This window comes from Coturnix japonica, unplaced genomic scaffold (assembly GCF_054131305.1).
Source record: "Coturnix japonica strain WE unplaced genomic scaffold, WE-NBRP24 Scf175, whole genome shotgun sequence".
Lineage (NCBI taxonomy): Eukaryota > Metazoa > Chordata > Aves > Galliformes > Phasianidae > Coturnix > Coturnix japonica.
Window position 1 is genome coordinate 14,890 of NW_028189078.1, and position 19,429 is coordinate 34,318.

At 56.7% G+C, this 19,429-nt stretch overlaps 4 protein-coding genes across 4 annotated transcripts in view; 2 read left to right on the forward strand and 2 right to left on the reverse strand.

Annotated features, from left to right (window-relative positions):
• LOC146751019 (histone lysine demethylase PHF8-like) overlaps positions 1 to 10,552 on the reverse strand; it is a gene marked incomplete at its 3' end in the record, with an annotated part of 25,116 nt that extends 14,564 nt beyond the window's left edge. Inside the window, exons 1-4 of the mRNA XM_085535770.1 lie at positions 10,416 to 10,552; positions 7,342 to 8,967; positions 4,368 to 4,453; positions 2,483 to 2,597 (exon numbers count right to left, since the gene is read on the reverse strand). Of these exons, the coding sequence (XP_085391896.1) occupies positions 2,483 to 2,597; positions 4,368 to 4,453; positions 7,342 to 7,439 (299 nt within the window). The remainder of the gene's footprint in view (positions 1 to 2,482; positions 2,598 to 4,367; positions 4,454 to 7,341; positions 8,968 to 10,415) is intronic.
• LOC146751020 (pre-rRNA-processing protein TSR2 homolog) lies at positions 10,399 to 16,151 on the forward strand. Its single transcript, XM_085535772.1, has 4 exons — positions 10,399 to 10,559; positions 12,109 to 12,199; positions 13,115 to 13,206; positions 16,060 to 16,151. Exons 1-4 carry the CDS (start codon positions 10,494 to 10,496, stop codon positions 16,123 to 16,125), a joined length of 315 nt encoding a protein of 104 aa, XP_085391898.1. The 5' UTR covers positions 10,399 to 10,493; the 3' UTR covers positions 16,126 to 16,151.
• Positions 16,152 to 17,883: 1,732 nt separating this feature from the next.
• Positions 17,884 to 19,364, forward strand: LOC146751021 (uncharacterized). The gene is made up of 2 exons (XM_085535771.1): positions 17,884 to 18,118; positions 18,222 to 19,364. The coding sequence occupies exons 1-2, from the start codon at positions 18,084 to 18,086 to the stop codon at positions 18,760 to 18,762; spliced, it is 576 nt and encodes a 191-aa protein (XP_085391897.1). The 5' UTR covers positions 17,884 to 18,083; the 3' UTR covers positions 18,763 to 19,364.
• The window catches only part of LOC146751022 (uncharacterized), a 909-nt gene continuing 773 nt past the window's right edge, over positions 19,294 to 19,429 (reverse strand). Inside the window, exon 3 of the mRNA XM_085535769.1 lies at positions 19,294 to 19,333. Within this exon, the coding sequence (XP_085391895.1) occupies positions 19,294 to 19,333 (40 nt within the window). The remainder of the gene's footprint in view (positions 19,334 to 19,429) is intronic.

Here is a 19,429-nt window from a genome sequence, read left to right on the forward strand (position 1 = left end):
TGGGATCTATGGGGGATATATGGGGTCTAAGGGGGGTTTATAGGATCTATGGGGGGATATATGGGGTCTAAGGAGGGTTTATAGGATCTATGGGGGGATATATGGGGTCTAAGGAGGGTTCATGGGATCTATGGGGGGATATATGGGGTCTAAGGGGGGTTTATAGGATCTATGGGGGGATATATGGGGTCTAAGGGGGGTTCATGGGATCTATGGGCGGATATATGGGGTCTAAGGGGGGTTTATGGGATCTATGGGGGATATATGGGGTCTAAGGGGGGTTTATAGGATCTATGGGGGGATATATGGGGTCTAAGGGGGGTTTATAGGATCTATGGGGGGATATATGGGGTCTAAGGAGGGTTCATGGGATCTATGGGGGGATATATGGGGTCTAAGGGGGTTTATGGGATCTGTGGGGGGATATATGGGGTCTAAGGAGGGTTTATAGGATCTATGGGGGGATATATGGGGTCTAAGGAGGGTTCATGGGATCTATGGGGGGATATATGGGGTCTAAGGGGGGTTTATGGGATCTGTGGGGGGATATATGGGGTCTAAGGAGGGTTCATGGGATCTATGGGGGGATATATGGGGTCTAAGGGGGGTTTATAGGATCTATGGGGGGATATATGGGGTCTAAGGAGGGTTCATGGGATCTATGGGGGGATATATGGGGTCTAAGGGGGGTTTATAGGATCTATGGGGGGATATATGGGGTCTAAGGAGGGTTCATGGGATCTATGGGGGGATATATGGGGTCTAAGGGGGGTTTACGGGATCTATGGGGGACATATGGGGTCTAAGGGGGGTTTATAGGATCTATGGGGGAGCCATGGGGGGTTATGAGGAGGATATGGGGTCTATGGGGGGATATGGAGGGAGATATAGGATCTATGGGGGGATATGGAGGGAGATATGGGTTCTGTGGGGGGGTTATCGGGTATAAAGGGGAGTTATGGGGGGAGTTATGGGGTCTGTGGGGGGGGTTATGGGGTCTATAGGGGGGTTATGGGGTCTATGGGGTCTATAGGGGGGTTCAGCAGCACCTCGTCTGCACTGGGGGGGGATATAGGGCGGTTATGGGGTCTATAGGGCGGTTATGGGGTCTATAGGGGGGTTATGGGGGGGATATGGGGTCTATGGGGGAGATATGGGGTCTATGGGGGGTTATGGGGGAAGATATGGGATCTATGGGAGGATACGGGGGGAGATATGGGTTCTATGGGGGGTTATCGGGTCTAAAGGGGGGTTATGGGGGGAGTTATGGGGTCTGTGGGGGGGTTATGAGGAGGATATGGGATCTATGGGGGAATAGGTGGGGAGATATGGGATCTATGGGGGGTTACAGGGGGAGATATGGGTTCTATGGGGGGGTTATCGGGTCTAAAAGGGGGTTATGGGGGGGATTTATGGGGTCTGTGGGGGGGTTATGAGATCTATGGGGGGATTATGGGGGGGATATGGGGTCTATATGGGGTCTATAGGGGGGTTATGGGGTCTATGGGGGCTCCTCCAGGTACTCCACCGTCAGCTGGGCCCCACTGGGCTTCAGCAGCACCTCGTCTGCGCTGGGGGGGGATATAGGGCGGTTATGGGGTCTATGGGGGGATTATAGGGGGGATATGGGGTCTATGGGGCAAGTTATGGGGTCTATGGAGGGGGATATGGGATCTATGGGGGGTTTATGAGGTCTATAAGGAGGGATATGGAGGGAGTTATGGGGTCTACGGGGGGTTATGGGGGGATATGGGGTCTATGGTGGGGTTATGGGGGGATATATGGGGGTCTATGGGGCTATGGGAGAGGATATTGGGTCTATGGGTGGGATATGGGGGGGTTTATGGGGTCTATGGGGAGATACGGGAGATTTATGGGGTCTATGGGGGGGTTATGGGGTCTATGGGGGGAATATGAGATCTATAAGGGGACTATGGGGTCTATGGGGGGCATTATGGGGGGGGAAATGGGGTTGATGGGGGGGCTATGGGGGCACATGGGGTCTATAGGGGTTCTATGGGGTCTTTGGGGGGGTTATGAGAGGGATATGGGGTCTAAGGGGGGTTATAGGGTTGGGTATGGGGTCTATGTTAAGGCTATAGGGAGTTATGGGGTCTATGGGGGGGAGGAAATGGATTCTATGGGGGGTTTATGGGGTCTATGGGTCAAAAAGGGGCCATATGGGATGAAAAGGAACCCTATAGAACATAAAGGAACCCCCATAGAACAAAAAGGAACCCCTATAGGGCCAAAAGTTGACCCTATAGGACAAAAAGGGGCCCTATAGGACCAAAAGGGGCCCCTATGGGACCAAGCAGAGCCCCATGGAACAAAGAGCTTCTATAGGGCAGCAAAGAACCCTATATAGAGTCAGACTGACCCCATACAAACCTATACGGACACAGATCCCCTATAAGTGCCCTATAGGCGCCCTATAGGTGCCTTATATGTGCCCTATAGGCGCCCCATAGGTTCCCCTTACCTGGGGAAGGTCCGGCCCCGCAGCTCCCTGACGAACTGTGCGCTGCCGGTCCTTATGGGGCGCCCCACATCCGCGTCCCCTATAGCGCCTTTAGGGGCCGCCCGGCGCCGCTTCACTGTGGGGCAGGAGGAACTATAGGGACCTATAGGGAACCCATGGGGGGGAGAGGCCGCATATGGCCCCACCGCAGCCCCATAGGGCCCTATATGGCCCCATATAGGTCTACGGAGATCAGTCTCGGCCCCATATGGCCCCACCACAGCCCCAAAAGACCCTATATGGCCCCTTATAAGTCTATGGAGATCAGTCTCGGCCCCATATGGCCCCACTACAGCCCCATAGGGCCCTATATGGCCCCATATAAGTCTACGGAGATCAGTCTCGGCCCCATATGGCCCCACCACAGCCCCAAAAGACCCTATATGGCCCCTTATAAGTCTATGGAGATCAGTCTCAGCCCCATATGGCCCCACTGGACCCTATAGGGCCCCATATATGTCTATGGAAATCAGTCTTGGCCCTATATGGCCCCACCACAGCCCCATGGGACCCTATTAGGCCCCATATAGGTCTATGTAGATCAGTATTGGCCCCATAGGGCCCCTCTGCAGCCCCATATGTCCCCATAGCAGCCCCATAGAACCCTATATGATCCCGTATTGATCCATGTACACCAGTCTTAGCCCTACATAGTCCCACCGCAGCCCCACAGAACCCTATATGGCCCCCTATAGATCTACATAGATCACTCTCGCCCCCATATGGCCCCACTGGACCCTCTATGGCCTCATATATGTCTATGTAGATCAGTCTCGGCCCTATATGGCCCCACCGCAGCCCCACAGGACCCTATACGGGGCCCCATATGGTCCCAGCCCCACACGCTGTGTGCCCCCCACCCCCCAGCCCCACACGCTGTGGGTCCCCACCCCCAGCCCCACAAGATATGGGTCCCCACCCCCCAGCCCCACACGCTGTGGGTCCCCCACCCCCAGCCCCACACGCTGCGGGTCCCCACCCCCCAGCCCCACACGCTGTGGGTCCCCACCCCCAGCCCCACACGCTGTGGGTCCCCCACCCCCAGCCCCACACGCTGTGGGTCCCCACCCCCCAGCCCCACACGCTGTGGGTCCCCACCCCCAGCCCCACACGCTGTGGGTCCCCACCCCCAGCCCCACACGCTGTGGGTCCCCCACCCCCAGCCCCACACGCTGTGGGTCCCCACCCCCAGCCCCACACGCTGTGTGTCCCCCACCCCCAGCCCCACACGCTGTGTGTCCCCCACCCCCAGCCCCACACGCTGTGGGTCCCCACCCCCAGCCCCACACGCTGTGGGTCCCCCACCCCCAGCCCCACACGCTGTGGGTCCCCCACCCCCAGCCCCACATGCTGTGTGTCCCCCACCCCCAGCCCCACACGCTGTGGGTCCCCACCCCCAGCCCCACACGCTGTGGGTCCCCCACCCCCCAGCCCCACACTCTGTGTGTCCCCCACCCCCAGCCCCACACTCTGTGTGTCCCCCACCCCCAGCCCCACACTCTGTGTGTCCCCCACCCCCAGCCCCACACGCTGTGGGTCCCCACCCCCAGCCCCACACGCTGTGGGTCCCCACCCCCAGCCCCACACGCTGTGGGTCCCCACCCCCAGCCCCACACGCTGTGGGTCCCCACCCCCAGCCCCACACGCTGTGGGTCCCCACCCCCAGCCCCACACGCTGTGGGTCCCCACCCCCAGCCCCACACGCTGTGGGTCCCCACCCCCAGCCCCACAAGATATGGGTCCCCCACCCCCAGCCCCACAAGATATGGGTCCCCACCCCCAGCCCCACACGCTGTGGGTCCCCCACCCCCAGCCCCACACGCTGTGGGTCCCCATCCCCACTCACTGACGGAGGGTCCCCTGAGCACGGCGCACTGTGGGCAGTGGTACAGGTCAATCTCGGCCGCCGCCTCCTCCTCCACCCCCACACAGCTGCAGGGACAGCAGCACCGGTATGGACCAGTATGGACCAGTACAAACCAGTACGGACCAGTATAGACCAGTACAGACCAGTACGGACCAGTACAGACCAGTACAGACCGGTACAGACCAGTACGGACCAGTACGGACCGGTACAGACCAGTACAGACCGGTACAGACCAGTATGAAACAGTACGGACCAGTACAAACCAATATGGACCAGTATGGACCAGTACAGACCAATATGGACCAGTACAGACCAATATGGACCAATATGGACCAGTACAGACCAGCATGGACCAATACAAACCAGATTGGGCCAGTACAGACCAATACGGACCAGCATGAACCAGTACAGACCATTACAGGCCAGTACAGACCAGTGCCCCCCCCCACTGCCACCCCAGTGCCCTCCCATTCCATCTCACTTCCATCCCAGTCCCATCTCAATCCACCCCAGTCCCTTCCCAGCACCTCCCAGTTCATCCCAGTTCCTTCCATTACCTCCCAATTCATCCCAATCCACCCTACCCCATCCCAGTCCCCTCCCAGCCCCCTCCCAACCCATCCCAGTGCCCTCCCAGTCCCTCCCAGTCCATCCCAATCCCCTTTCAGCACCTCCCAGTCCATCCCAGTACCACCCTTCCCAACCCATCCCAATCCATCCTAGTCCCAATCCCAGTTCCCTCCCAACCCATCCCAACCCATCCCAATCAATCCCAACCCATCCCAACCCACCCCAGCCCCAATCCCAGTCCCTCCCATTGCCCTCTATCCCCATCCCAATTCATCCCAATCCATCCCAACCCATCCCAGTCCCCTCCCAACCCATCCCAGTCCCAATCCCAGTCCCTCCCATTGCCCTCTATCCCCATCCCATTCCATCCCAGTCCATCCCAACCCATCTCAATCCCAGTCCCTCCCACTGCCCTCTATCCCCATCCCAATCCATCCCAACCCATCCCAATCCATCCCAGTCCCAATCCCATTCCCCTCCCAACCCATCCCAGTCCATCCCAACCCACCCCAGTCCCTCCCATTGCCCTCTATCCCCACCCCAGTCCCTCCCATTCCCCTCTCAACCCATCCCAGTCCATCCCAGTCCCCTCCCAACCCATCCCAACCCACCCCAGTCCCAATCCCATTGCCCTCTATCCCCATTCCAGTCCCAATCCCATTGCCCTCTATCCCCATTCCAGTCCCAATCCCATTGCCCTCTATCCCCATTCCAGTCCCAATCCCATTGCCCTCTATCCCCATCCCAGTCCCTCCCATTGCCCTCTATCCCCATCCCAGTCCATCCCATTCCCCTCCCAACCCCTCCCAACCCACCCCAGCCCCAATCCCAGTCCCTCCCATTGCCCTCTATCCCCATCCCAATCCATCCCAATCCATCCCAACCCATCCCAGTCCCCTCCCAACGCATCCCAGTCCCAATCCCAGTCCCTCCCATTGCCCTCTATCCCCATCCCATTCCATCCCAGTCCATCCCAACCCATCCCAATCCCAGTCCCTCCCATTGCCCTCTATCCCCATCCCAATCCATCCCAACCCATCCCAATCCATCCCAGTCCCAATCCCATTCCCCTCTATCCCCATCCCAGTCCATCCCAACCCACCCCAGTCCCTCCCAGTGCCCTCTATCCCCACCCCAGTCCCTCCCATTCCCCTCTCAACCCATCCCAACCCACCCCAGTCCCAATCCCATTGCCCTCTATCCCCATCCCAGTCCCAATCCCATTGCCCTCTATCCCCATCCCAGTCCCTCCCATTGCCCTCTATCCCCATCCCATTCCATCCCATTGCCCTCTATCCCCATCCCAGTCCCAATCCCAGTCCCAATCCCAGTCCCAATCCCATTGCCCTCTATCCCCACCCCAGTCCCAATCCCATTGCCCTCTATCCCCATCCCAGTCCCAATCCCAGTCCCAATCCCAGTCCCAATCCCATTGCCCTCTATCCCCATCCCAGTCCCAATCCCATTGCCCTCTATCCCCATCCCATTCCATCCCATTGCCCTCTATCCCCATCCCATTCCATCCCATTGCCCTCTATCCCCATCCCAGTCCCAATCCCATTGCCCTCTATCCCCATCCCAGTCCCAATCCCATTGCCCTCTATCCCCATCCCAGTCCCAATCCCATTGCCCTCTATCCCCATCCCAGTCCCAATCCCATTGCCCTCTATCCCCATCCCAGTCCCAATCCCATTGCCCTCTATCCCCATCCCAACCCATCCCAGTCCCAATCCCATTGCCCTCTATCCCCATCCCAGTCCCAATCCCATTGCCCTCTATCCCCATCCCAGTCCCAATCCCATTGCCCTCTATCCCCACCCCAGTCCCAATCCCATTGCCCTCTATCCCCATCCCAGTCCCAATCCCATTGCCCTCTATCCCCATCCCAGTCCCAATCCCATTGCCCTCTATCCCCATCCCAACCCATCCCAGTCCCAATCCCATTGCCCTCTATCCCCATCCCAGTCCCACTCCCATTGCCCTCTATCCCCACCCCAGTCCCTCCCATTGCCCTCTATCCCCACCCCAGTCCCTCCCATTGCCCTCTATCCCCATCCCAGTCCCAATCCCATTGCCCTCTATCCCCATCCCATTCCATCCCATTGCCCTCTATCCCCATCCCAGTCCCTCCCATTGCCCTCTATCCCCATCCCAGTCCCAATCCCATTGCCCTCTATCCCCATCCCAGTCCCAATCCCATTGCCCTCTATCCCCATCCCAACCCATCCCAGTCCCAATCCCATTGCCCTCTATCCCCATCCCATTCCATCCCATTGCCCTCTATCCCCATCCCAGTCCCTCCCATTGCCCTCTATCCCCATCCCAGTCCCTCCCATTGCCCTCTATCCCCACCCCATTCCCCCCCATTCCCCCCCATTCCCACCTGCCATGGAACCAGTCCTGACACCCATCGCACTCGATCATGAAGCGCGTGACGTCGTAGGGCAGGCGGCACAGGCAATAGACAGGCACTGAGGCCATGGCCCCTATAGGCCCCTATAGGTCCTCCCCGGGCATCTATAGGGGCCCCTATAGACTCCCCTTCCCACCCCCACCCCCTTCTTTAGCCCTATAGGAACCCCCTCAATGGGACACGCTTTGTCTATAGGGGATTTGCTGCTCTATAGGGGATCCCCTGCTCTATAGGGGCTCCCTTGCTCTATAGGCAATCACTTGCTCTATAGGGGATCCCCTGCTCTATAGGGGGTCCCTTGCTCTATAGGGGATCTCTTGCCCTATAGGACCCCCATAGGGGCACTGGGGTCCCTGCTGTTCTATAGGGTGGGGGTGGCTGAGCTGGGAGGACCCGGAGAGACCCTATAAGAAGCTATAAGGAACCCTCCCCCCAAAAGAGATAATATAAGTGATTCAATCCCTATAAAACCTGTATGACCCTATGATGGGACCTATAGCAGGTCCTACAATCTATACGGCCCAGGGCAGACCCCTAAAGAGCCTATAGGGCCCCCAAACTCCCTTCACAAGCAATATAAGGCCCCAGAAACCCCAACGAAGGACCTATAGGGGGATCTATAGGGCAGCCTGAAGTGCCTATAGGGCCCCTCAAACCCCCTCCAAAGGATCTATAGGGGCTCCCCTACTAACGCCCTATAGGGCCTGGGATCCTATGGGGGGTTTATGGGGTCTATGGGGGGCTTATAGGGTCTATGGAGCAATAGAGTGGGCCTATGGGGGGAGGTTATGAGGTCTATGAAGTTATAGGGGGGGCTTATAGGGTCTATAGGGGGGAATTATGGGGTCTATGGGGGGTTTATGGGGTCTATAGGGGGGTTATGGGGTCTATGGGGGGGTTTATTGGGTCTATGGGGGGGTTATGGGGTCTATGGGGGGGTTATGGGGTGTATGGAGCTATAGGGAGGACTGTAGGGTCTATGGGGGGGTTATGGGGTCTATAGAGCTATAGGGGAGGCTTATAGGGGGGTTATAAGGTCTATGGGGGGGGTTAAGGGGTCTATGGAGCTATAGGGGGGCTTCTAGAGATCTATGGGAGTCTATGGGGGGGGCTATGGGGTCTATGGGGGTGTTATGGGGTCTATGGAGCTATAGAGGGGCTTATAGGGTCTATGGGGGGATTATGGGGGGGTTATGGGGTCTATAGGGGGATTATGGGGGGGGCTATGGGGTCTATGGGGGTGTTATGGGGTCTATGGAGCTATAGAGGGGCTTATAGGGTCTATGGGGGGATTATAGGGGGTCTATGGAGCTATAGGGGGGGCTATAAGGCCTATAGAGAGCTTATAGGGAATATAATGGGGTCTATATGGGCTCTATGTGGGTCTATGGGGTCTATGGGTCTACACGGCCCGCTCCCGTTCCTCCCCGTATAGAGGCCTATAGGCCCGTATAGGCCCCGCGAGGCCTGTAGGCCTCAGCCGCTTCCTCCGCCGCTTTCCGACCGTTCCGTTCGGCTTTTCCGGTTCCGGTCGGGATTTCACCGTTTCCTTCTCTTCCTTCTCCGCCTCCTTCTCGATTTCCGGCGGTTTCGGGCCTAACCGAGAAAGTTTGATTCAAACGCGGAACGGGAAAATGGAGGCGGAGCCGCAACGCCATCTTGGGGAAGGCCGCGCCGCCATCTTGGAAGTGGGGGGGAAGACGCCGGAAGTAGTGGAGGCGCAGGGCGGAAGTCGGGCCCTTCTATAGGAACTTCCGGTTGGTCTTAAAGGGACCGCGCACTTTTTGGCTCCTATGGGATCCTTACATCCCTGCGGCTCTCATGGCGCCTATAGAACCCCTATAAAACCCCTATACAACCCCTATAGAACTCCCCAGAGCCCCCTCACGATCAACCCCATACCCATATAGAACCTATACTGTCCAAAGCCTCCTATAGAACCTATACTGCCCAACCCCCCTGTAGAACCTACATCCCCTTAGGCCCCTTATAGCCTTCAGACCCCCTACAGAGCCCCCTACAGCCCTATAGCTCCCTATAGAACCTGCCCCCCATCCCCCCCCGCGCCCCCCTCTACAATCTATACCCCCTACATACTTCATGTCCCCCCCTCCCCTATAGAACCCCCAAACCCTATAGAACCTATAGACCCCCCCCATAGGCTCACCCGGATCACGTGACACCCCTACGCGGGGGCTGCTGGGAGCTGTAGTTCCCTCCTCCTCCAGATAGGCCACGCCCCTTACTCTTAGCCACGCCCACTTAACTCTTAGCCACGCCCCCTTACTCTTAGCCACTCCCTCTAACTCTTAGCCCCGCCCCTTTAAGCACCGCCCATTAAGTCTTAGCCACGCCCAGTAACTCCTAGCCCCTCCCCTTAAGTCTTAGTCCCGCCCCCTAACTCCTAGCCCCACCCCCTAACTCTTAGCCCCGCCCCTTAAGTCTTAGCTCCGCCCACTAACTCCTAGCCACGACCATTAACTCTTAGCCACGCCCCTTAACTCTTGGTCCCGCCCACTAACTCTTAGCCACGCCCCCTTCTCTTAGCCCCGCCCACTGACTATTAGCCCCGCCCACTAATTCTTATCCACGCCCACTAACTCTTAGCCACGCCCATTAATTCTTAGCCACGCCCCCACTCTTAGCCCCGCCCACTAACTCCTAGTCACGCCCCCTGCTCTTAGCCCCGCCCACTAACTCTTAGCCACGCCCCTTACTCTTAGCCCAGCCCATTAATTTTTAGCCACGCCCCCTACTCTTAGCCACGCCCCCTACTCTTAGCCACGCCCCTTACTCTTAGCCCCGCCCATTAATTCTTAGTCGCGCCCACTAACTCTTAGCCACGCCCCCTACTCTTAGCCCCGCCCACTCATAGTCACGCCCCTGCTCTTAGCCCCGCCCACTAAGTCTTAACCACGCCCATTAACTCTTAGCCACGCCCCTACATTTTAACCCCGCCCCCTTTAAGCCCCGCCCACTAACTCTTAGCCCCGCCCATTAATTCTTAGCCACGCCCCCTAAGTCTTAGCCCCGCCCACTTCTACCTCTACAACCAATGGGAGTTTGGCTGCGCTCGGCACCCGGATGTGACGTCATCACCGTGCGTCCGCTTTCCGGCCGTCATGGCGGCGGGCGCGCTGTTCGCGGAGGGGGTGCGCGCCGTGCTCGGGGGGTGGGCGGCGCTGCAGGTAAAGGGGGCGGGGCTTAGGGGGGGCGGGGCCTAAATGGGGCGGGGCCTAAAGGGGCGGGGTTAATGAAGTGGGGAAGGGGCGTTAATGGGGGGGCGTTGGTTTGGGGGGGGTTTATGGGGGGTTATAAGGGCGTTATGGGGACATTATAGGGGCGTCATAGGGACATTATGGGGATATGGGGGGCTGTGGGGTCATAGGGGTGTTATAGGGACACTATGGGGACGTTATGGGGGCATTATAGGGACAGTATGGGGACGTTGGGGGGGGCTATGGGATCATAGGGATATTATGGGGACATTATTGGGGGCAATATAGGGACATAGAGGGCCTATGGGATCATAGGGGTGTTATAGGGACATTATGGGGATACAGGGACATTATAGGGACAGTATGGGGACATTATAGGGACATTATGGGGACATTATAGGGGCATTATGGGGACATAAAGGGCCTATGGGATCATAGGGGTGTTATAGGGGCATTATGGGGATATAGGAACATTATAGGGGCATTATAGGGACATGGGGGGGCTTTGGGGTCATAGGGCCATTATAGGGACATTGTGGGATGTTATAGGGCCATATGGAGGCGTTATGGGTGGGGTTATAGGACATAGGGACGTTATGGGGACATTATAGGGACATTGTGGGGACATTATGGGGACATGGGGGGGCTTTGGGGTCATAGGGATATTATAGGGACATTATGGGGGCATGGGGACATTATGGGGACATGGTGGGCCTATGGGGTATGGGGTCATTATGGGGTCATTATGGGGACATTATGGGGCTATGGGGTATGGGGTCATTATGGGGACATTATGGGGTATGGGGTCATTATGGGGACATTATGGGGACATTATAGGGCTATGGGATATGGGGTCATTATGGGGACATTATGGGGACATTATGGGGTATGGGGTCATTATGGGGACATTATGGGGACATTATGGGGACATTATGGGGTATGGGGTCATTATGGGGACATTATGGGGACATTATGGGGCTATGGGATATGGGGTCATTATGGGGACATTATAGGGCTATGGGGTATGGGGTCATTATGGGGACATTATGGGGCTATGGGGTATGGGGTCATTATGGGGACATTATGGGGCTATGGGGTATGGGATCATTATGGGGACATTATGGGGACATTATAGGGCTATGGGGTATGGGGTCATTATGGGGACATTATGGGGACATTATGGGGCTATGGGGTATGGGGTCATTATGGGGACATTATGAGGACATTATGGGGCTATGGGATATGGGGTCATTATGGGGACATTATGGGGACATTATAGGGCTATGGGGTATGGGGTCATTATGGGGACATTATGAGGACATTATGGGGCTATGGGGTATGGGGTCATTATGGGGACATTATGGGGCTATGGGGTATGGGGTCATTATGGGGACATTATAGGGCTATGGGGTATGGGGTCATTATGGGGACATTATGGGGACATTATGGGGCCATGATGGGGCTGTGGGGCCGCCATGGGGCCGTGGTGGTGCCCCAATGTCCCTTTGTGTCCCTATAGGTGGCGGTGGACCAAGGCTTTGGGGGTCCCCACGGCCCCGAAAAGGTGACGTGGTTGGAGGGGGTCCTGGGGGAGTTCTTCCAGCACAACGGTAACGGGGAATGGGGGGGTTATAAGGGGTTATGGGGGGTATGGGGGGGGGGGTTATGGGGTGGTTATGGGGGAGTATGGGGGGGTATGGGGTGGTTATGGGGGGGTATGGGGTGGTTATAGGGTGTATGGGTTGGTTATGGGGGGGTATGGGGTGGTTATGGGGGGTTATAAGGGGTTATGGGGGGTTATGGGGTGGTTATGGGGGGTATGGGGTGGTTATGGGGGGGTATGGGGTGGTTATGGGGGGTTATAAGGGGTTATGGGGGGGTATGGGGTGGTTATGGGGGGGTTATAAGGGGTTATGGGGGGTTATAAGGGGTTATGGGGGGTTATGGGGTGGTTATGGGGGGTATGGGGTGGTTATGGGGGGTTATAAGGGGTTATGGGGGTGTTATGGGGGTGTTGTGTTATGGGGGTGTTATGGGGGTGTTATGGGGTCTATGGGGTTGTTATGGGGTTGTTATGGGGCTGTTATGGGGTTGTTATGGGGTTGTTATGGGGCTGTTATGGGGCTGTTATGGGGTCTATGGGGTTGTTATGGGGTTGTTATGGGGCTGTTATGGGGTCTATGGGGTTGTTATGGGGGGTTATGGGGTCTATGAGGTTGTTATGTGGCTGTTATGGGGTCTATGGTGTTGTTATGGGGTTGTTATGGGGCTGTTATGGGGTCCATGGGGTTGTTATGGGGGGTGATGGGGTCTATGGGGTTGTTATGGGGCTGTTGTGGGGGGTTATGGGGTGTATGGGGTTGTTATGGGGCTGTTATGGGGTCTATGGGGCTGTTATGGGGGGTTATGGGGTCTATGGGGTTGTTATGGGGCTGTTATGGGGTCTATGGGGCTGTTATGGGGGGTTATGGGGTCTATGGGGCTGTTATGGGGTGCTGTGAGCTGTGCCCCCCATGCCGTACCAGCCGGGCTGCAGCAGGACGAGGTGGAGCAGTTCCTGGCTGAGGTGATGGACAACGAGTTCGACACGGCTGTGGAGGACGGGAGCCTGCAGGAGGTGGGGGGGCATCAATGGGGGGGGGGCATCTATGGGTCCATCACTGGGGTTATCACTGGGGTTATCTGTGGGTCCATGTATGGGTCCATGTATGAGGTTATCTATGGGTTCATCAATGGGGTTATCTATGGGTCCATGTATGGGTCCATCTATGGGGTTATCTATGGGTCCATCTATGGGGTTATCTATGGGTCCATCTATGGGGTTATCTATGGGTCCATCACTGGGGTTATCTGTGGGTCCATCTATGGGGTTATCTATGGGTCCATGTATGGGTCCATCTATGGGTCCATCTATGGGGTTATCTGTGGGTCCATCTATGGGGTTATCACTGGGGTTATCTGTGGGTCCATGTATGGGTCCATCTATGGGTCCATCACCGGGGTTATCTATGGGTCCATCTATGGGGTTATCTATAGGTCCATCTATGGGTCCATCTATGGGGTTATTTATGGGTCCATCTATGGGTCCGTCAATGGGGTTATCTATGGGTCCATCACTGGGGTTATCTATGGGTCCATCACTGGGGTTATCTATGGGTCCATCAATGGGGTTATCTATGGGTCCATCTATGGGGTTATCTATGGGTCCATCACTGGGGTTATCTGTGAGTCCATCACTGGGGTTATCTGTGGGTCCATCTGTGGGTCCATCTATGGGTCCATCAATGGGGTTATCTATAGGTCCATCTATGGGTCCATCTATGGGTCCATCAGTGGGTCCATCTATGGGGTTATCTATGGGTCCATCTATGGGGTTATCTATAGGTCCATCTATGGGTCCATCTATGGGTCCATCTATGGGTCCATCTATGGGTCCATCTATGGGGTTATCTATAAGTCCATCTATGGGGTTATCTATGGGTCCATCTATGGGTCCATCTATGGGTCCATCTATGGGGTTATCTATAGGTCCATCACTGGGGTTATCTCTGGGTCCATCTATGGGTCCATGTATGTGGTTATCTATGGGTCCTGTTGTTACCTGTCCCCCCAGGTGAGCCGTCAGTTGCTGTGGCTGTGGGGCGCGTCGTGCCGTGGGGACGTTCCCGCTGTGGGTCGCGCTCTCAGCTCACTGTCCCTACGAGCCCCCGGCATCAGGGCTGCGGTGGCTGCCACTCAAAGGGGGGGGGACGAGGACGAAGAGGAGGAGGAGGGGGGGGACATTGAGGGGGGGGGGGGGACACAAGGATGGAGATGGAGACCCCCCCCCCCACGGCCATGAAGACCCCCCAGGAGGAGACAATGGGGACGGCAGCGCTGCGGAGCCAATGGAGGTGAGAATGAATGGGGGGGGTTATTATGGGGGGGGATATTGGGGGCCATAGACATCACCCCCCCCAATGTCCCTCATTAACCCCCCCCCTTAATTAACCCACCCCCCATTACCAGGCCATAGACATCACCCCCCCCAATGTCCCTCATTAACCCCCCCCCCTTAATTAACCCACCCCCCATTACCAGGCCATAGACATCACCCCCCCGCCCCCAATGCCTCTCATTAAGCCCCCTTTAATTAATCCTCCCCCCCCCCCATTACCAGGCCTTGAAGGGCCTCCCCCCCCCCCACAGTGACCCTCATTTACCCCCCTTTAATTAACCCATCCCCCTTAATTAACTCCCCCCCTTTACCAGACCATGGATGTCACCCCCCCTCCCCCAACATCCCTCATTAACTCCCCCTTAATTAACCCACCCCCCCCTTACCAGGCCATAGACATCACCCCCCCCCCCCCCCCCCCCCCCAATGTCCCTTATTAACCCCCCCTTAATTAACCCACCCCCCTTAATTAACCCACCCCACCCCCCCCCTTACCAGGCCATAAATGTCACCCACCCCCCACATCATCCCTCATTAACTCCCCCTTAATTAACCCTCATTAACCCCCCCTTAATTAACCCAACCCCCCCTTACCAGGCCATGGACATCACCCCCCCCCCCCAATGTCCCTTATTAACCCCCCCTTAATTAACCCACCCCCCTTAATTAACCCTCATTAACCCCCCCCTTAATTAACACCCCCCCCCCCTTTTACCAGACCTTGAAGCCCCCCTAATGTCCCTCATTTAATCCTCCCCTTAGTTAACCCCTCCCCCCCCATTACCAGGCCTTGAAGCCCCATAGAACCCCATAGTGGGGGCTGGGAGCCATGGAACCCCATAGAACCCCATAGAACCCCATAGGGGGGGCTGGGAGCCATGGAACCCCATAGAACCCCATAGAACCCCACAGGGGGGGCTGGGAGCCATGGAACCCCATAGGGGGGGCTGGGAGCCATGGAACCCCATAGAACCCCATAGAACCCCATAGGGGGGGCTGGGAGCCATGGAACCCCATAGAACCCCATAGAACCCCATAGGGGGGGCTGGGAGCCATGGAACCCCATAGAACCCCATAGGGGGGGCTGGGAGCCATGGAACCCCATAGAACCCCATAGGGGGGGCTGGGAGCCATGGAACCCCATAGAACCCCATAGAACCCCATAACACAGCACTTATAGGGGATGTATAGGGGCTATAGGGGATTTTCCTTAAAGGGGCAACGCCACGCCGGGGGTGCCTTGGTGGGCCCACCACTGCCATGTCGGGGGGTCTCTTAAAAGGGCAACGACCCTAAGTCGGGTGTATAGGAATATGAGTGGGGGGCGTCTCCTTAAAGGGGCAACGCCATGCTGGGGTGGGGCCCACCACTGCCATGTCGGGAGGCTCTTAAAGGGACAACGACCCTAAGTCGGGGTATATGGGCATGTGGGTGGGGGTCTCCTTAAAGGGGCAATGCCACACGGGGTGTGCTGGGGTGGGCCCACCATTAATTAACCCCCCCCATTAATTAACCCCCCCCCCTTTATACCAGGCCATGGACGTCGCCCCCCCCCCAGATCCCGGCGGTTGGACCGTGGTGCAACGACGGCGACGATGACTTTAATTGGGGGGGGGGGGCCTTGGGGGGGGGGGGGGATAATAATGTGGGACCCCCATGTTTGGTGTATGGGGGGGGTCATTGTGTAACCCCCCCTCCCCCCAATTTGGGGGGTCTGAGGGAAATAAAAAGGGGGGGGGATGTTAATTGGATGCTTTGATAGTGGGGGGGGGGGGCTGAAGGAATTTGGGGGGGGGGGATTTAAGGGGGGTCCTGGGGGGGGCTTGAAGTAATGGGGGGGGGGACACTGAAGTAATTTGGGGGGTCCTGGGGGGGTCTAAAGGTCTTTTAGGGGTCCGTTTTGGGGTCCTTTAGGGGGAGATTGGGGGCCCTTTGAGGGTCCTTTAGGGGTTTTTTGGGGGGTCCTTTGGGGGTCTTTTGAGGGGTCCCTCGGGGAGATTGGGGGTCTTTTAAGAGTCTTTTAAGGGGCCTTTGGGGGTGGTTTGGGGGGTTTTTGGGGGTCCTTTGGGGACAGTTTGGGGGGTCTTTTGGGGGTCCTCTGGGGGTCCTTTAAGAGTCCTTTGGGGGGCAATTTGGGGGTCCTTTGGGGGGTCCTTTAGAGGGAGGTTGGGGGTCCATCAAGGGTCTTTTTGGGTGTCATTTGGGGTCTTTTGAGGGCGGTTTGGGGGTCCTTTGGGGGGTCCTTTAGGGGGAGATTGGGGGTCCTTCGAGGGTCCTTTGGGGGTCTCTTAAGAGTCTCTTGAGGGTCCTTTGGGGGTGGTTTGGGGGATTTTTGGGGGTCCTTTGGGGACAGTTTGGGGGTCTTTTGGGGGTCCTCTGGGGGTCCTTTAAGAGTCTTTTAAGGGCAATTTGGGGGTCTTTTGGGGAGTCCTTTAGGGGGAGATTGGGGGTCCTTCGAGGGTCTTTTTGGGTGTCATTGGGGTCTTTTGAGGGCGGTTTGGGGGTCCTTTGGGGATGGTTTGGGGGTGTTTTGGGGGCCCTATTCGGGGATCCCTTAGGGAAAGATTGGGGACCCTTTGGGGGTCCTTTTTGGAGTCTTTTGAGGGGTCCCTCGGGGAGATTGGGGGTCCTTCGAGGGTCCTTTGGGGGTCTTTTAAGAGTCTTTTTGAGGGTCCTTTGGGGGTGGTTTGGAGGATTTTTAGGGGTCCTTTGGGGGCAGTTTGGGGGTCTTTTGGGGGTCCTCTGGGGGTCCTTTAAGAGTCTTTTGGGGGCAATTTGGGGGTCCTTTGGGGGGTCCTTTAGAGGGAGGTTGGGGGTCCGTCGAGGGTCTTTTTGGGTGTCATTTGGGGTCTTTTGAGGGCGGTTTGGGGGTCCTTTTGGGGTGTTTTGGGGCTGGTTTGGGGGTCTTTTGAGGGCAGTTTGGGGGTCCTTTGGGGATGGTTTGGGGGTCTTTTGGGGGCCCTATTCGGGGGTCCCTTAGGGAAAGATTGAGGGTCCTTTGGGGGCCTTTTGGGGGTCCGTTTTGGGGTCCTTTAGGGGGAGATTGGGGGTCCTTCGAGGGTCCTTTGGGGGTCTTTTGGGGGTCCTTTAAGAGTCTTTTGGGGGCAATTTGGGGGTCCTTTGGGGGGTCCTTTAGGGGGAGATTGGGGGTCCTTCGAGGCTTTTTTGGGGCGTCCTTTGGGGTCTTTTGGGGGGTCCTTTGGGGACAGTTTGGGGGTCTTTTGGGGACAGTTTGGGGGTCTTTGGGGAGTTCTCTGGGGGTCTTTTGGAGGCGGTTTAGGGGATTTTTGGGGGTCCTTTGGGGGTCTTTCGTAGAGGGATCCTGTGGGATGGGGGGGGATTTAAGGGGGGGGGGGGGGGCTGTGTTTTTTAGAGGAGGGGTCCTTGAGGGGGGGAGGGGGTGTTACCTCAGCGCCTCCCAACATGGCGCCGCCCACAAGCAGCTCCTCCCGCGCCGCTCTCTCATTGGACGGGCGTAGCGCACCTTTTCTCCCATTGGTTCCCTTTGCCGGAAGTGGGCGGGGCGAAGCGTTGAGCGGGAGGATTCGAGCGGCAATATGGCGGCGGCGGCGGCGGCGGGACGGGCGAGGAGGTGAGAGCGGGAAACTGCGGCGACGCGGAGTTACCTCAGGGAGCGCCGCCATCTTGGCGGCCCGGCCGCCATTAACCCTTATGGGGCTCCCGTTGCTTTATAGGCTGCTGGAGCGGCTGCGGGCCGCGGTGGAGCTGCCTGAGGAGGGCGGGGAGATCCCGGTGAAGCTCCTGGCCGAACATTTGGTGGTGAGAGAACGGAAAGATGCCGGTTTAGGCCCAAAATGGCGGCGTTCCTCACAGCGGACTCGGCTCGGCTGCCTGGAATCGGTGTTATTTGGACCTAAAGCTGCAAGATTTGGTTCAAAATCTGTGATATTTGACCACAAATCTGCAGTATTTAGACCAAAATCAGCGCTATTTGACCCCAAATCCGTAGCATTTGGCCCCAGATCTGCTCTATTTAGCCCCAAACTGTGTTATTTGTCTCAAAATTCGCACTATTTAGCCCCAAATCCGCTCTATTTGTCCCCAAAATCCGTAAGATTTGGTCCAAAATCTGTGCTATTTGACCCCAAATGTGCATTAATTGTCCCCAAATCTGCAATATTTGACCCAAAAGCTGCACTATTTGACCCCAAATCTGCAATATTTAGCCGAAAATCCACACTATTTACTCCAAAATCTGCACAATTTGCTATTTAACCCACAGTTTGCACTAGTTGTCCCCAAATCTGCACTATTTGACCCTAAACCTGCACTACATGTTTCCAAATCTACACTAATTTGGTCCTAAATCTGCACTCAAAATCTGCGCTATTTGGCCCCAAATCCGCTCTATTTGACCCCAAATCCACTATACTTGGCCCCAAATCCGCTCTATTTGACCCCAAATCCACTATACTTGGCCCCAAATCCGCTCTATTTGACCCCAAATCCACTATACTTGGCCCCAAATCCGCTCTATTTGACCCCAAATCCACTATACTTGGCCCCAAATCCGCTCTATTTGACCCCAAATCCACTATACTTGGCCCCAAATCCGCTCTATTTGACCCTAAATCCACTATACTTGGCCCCAAATCCGCTCTATTTCACCCCAAATCCACTATACTTGGCCCCAAATCCGCTCTATTTGACCTCAAATCCACTATACTTGGCCCCAAATCCGCTCTATTTGACCTCAAATCCACTATACTTGGCCCCAAATCCACTCTATTTGACCTCAAATCCACGCTATTTGTCCCCCCCATCCCCTTCATTTATCCAAATCCCGCTATTTTCACCCCAAAACCTCCCTTCCCGCCCACCCCCTTTACACCCCCATTACCCCCTTTATTACCCCCCCACCCCCTTTACCCCCCCCATTTAC

Excerpts from the sequence above, each read along its gene's own strand:
- LOC146751020 (XM_085535772.1), top strand. The coding sequence starts at position 10,494 with ATGGCGGCGGGCGCGCTGTTCGCGGAGGGGGTGCGCGCCGTGCTCGGG. Across the intron at positions 10,560-12,108 it reads GGGGGTGGGCGGCGCTGCAG|GTGGCGGTGGACCAAGGCTT; the intron begins GTAAAGGGGGCG and ends GTGTCCCTATAG. Across the intron at positions 12,200-13,114 it reads GGAGTTCTTCCAGCACAACG|CCGGGCTGCAGCAGGACGAG; the intron begins GTAACGGGGAAT and ends ATGCCGTACCAG.
- LOC146751021 (XM_085535771.1), top strand. The coding sequence starts at position 18,084 with ATGGCGGCGGCGGCGGCGGCGGGACGGGCGAGGAG. Across the intron at positions 18,119-18,221 it reads GCGGCGGGACGGGCGAGGAG|GCTGCTGGAGCGGCTGCGGG; the intron begins GTGAGAGCGGGA and ends GTTGCTTTATAG.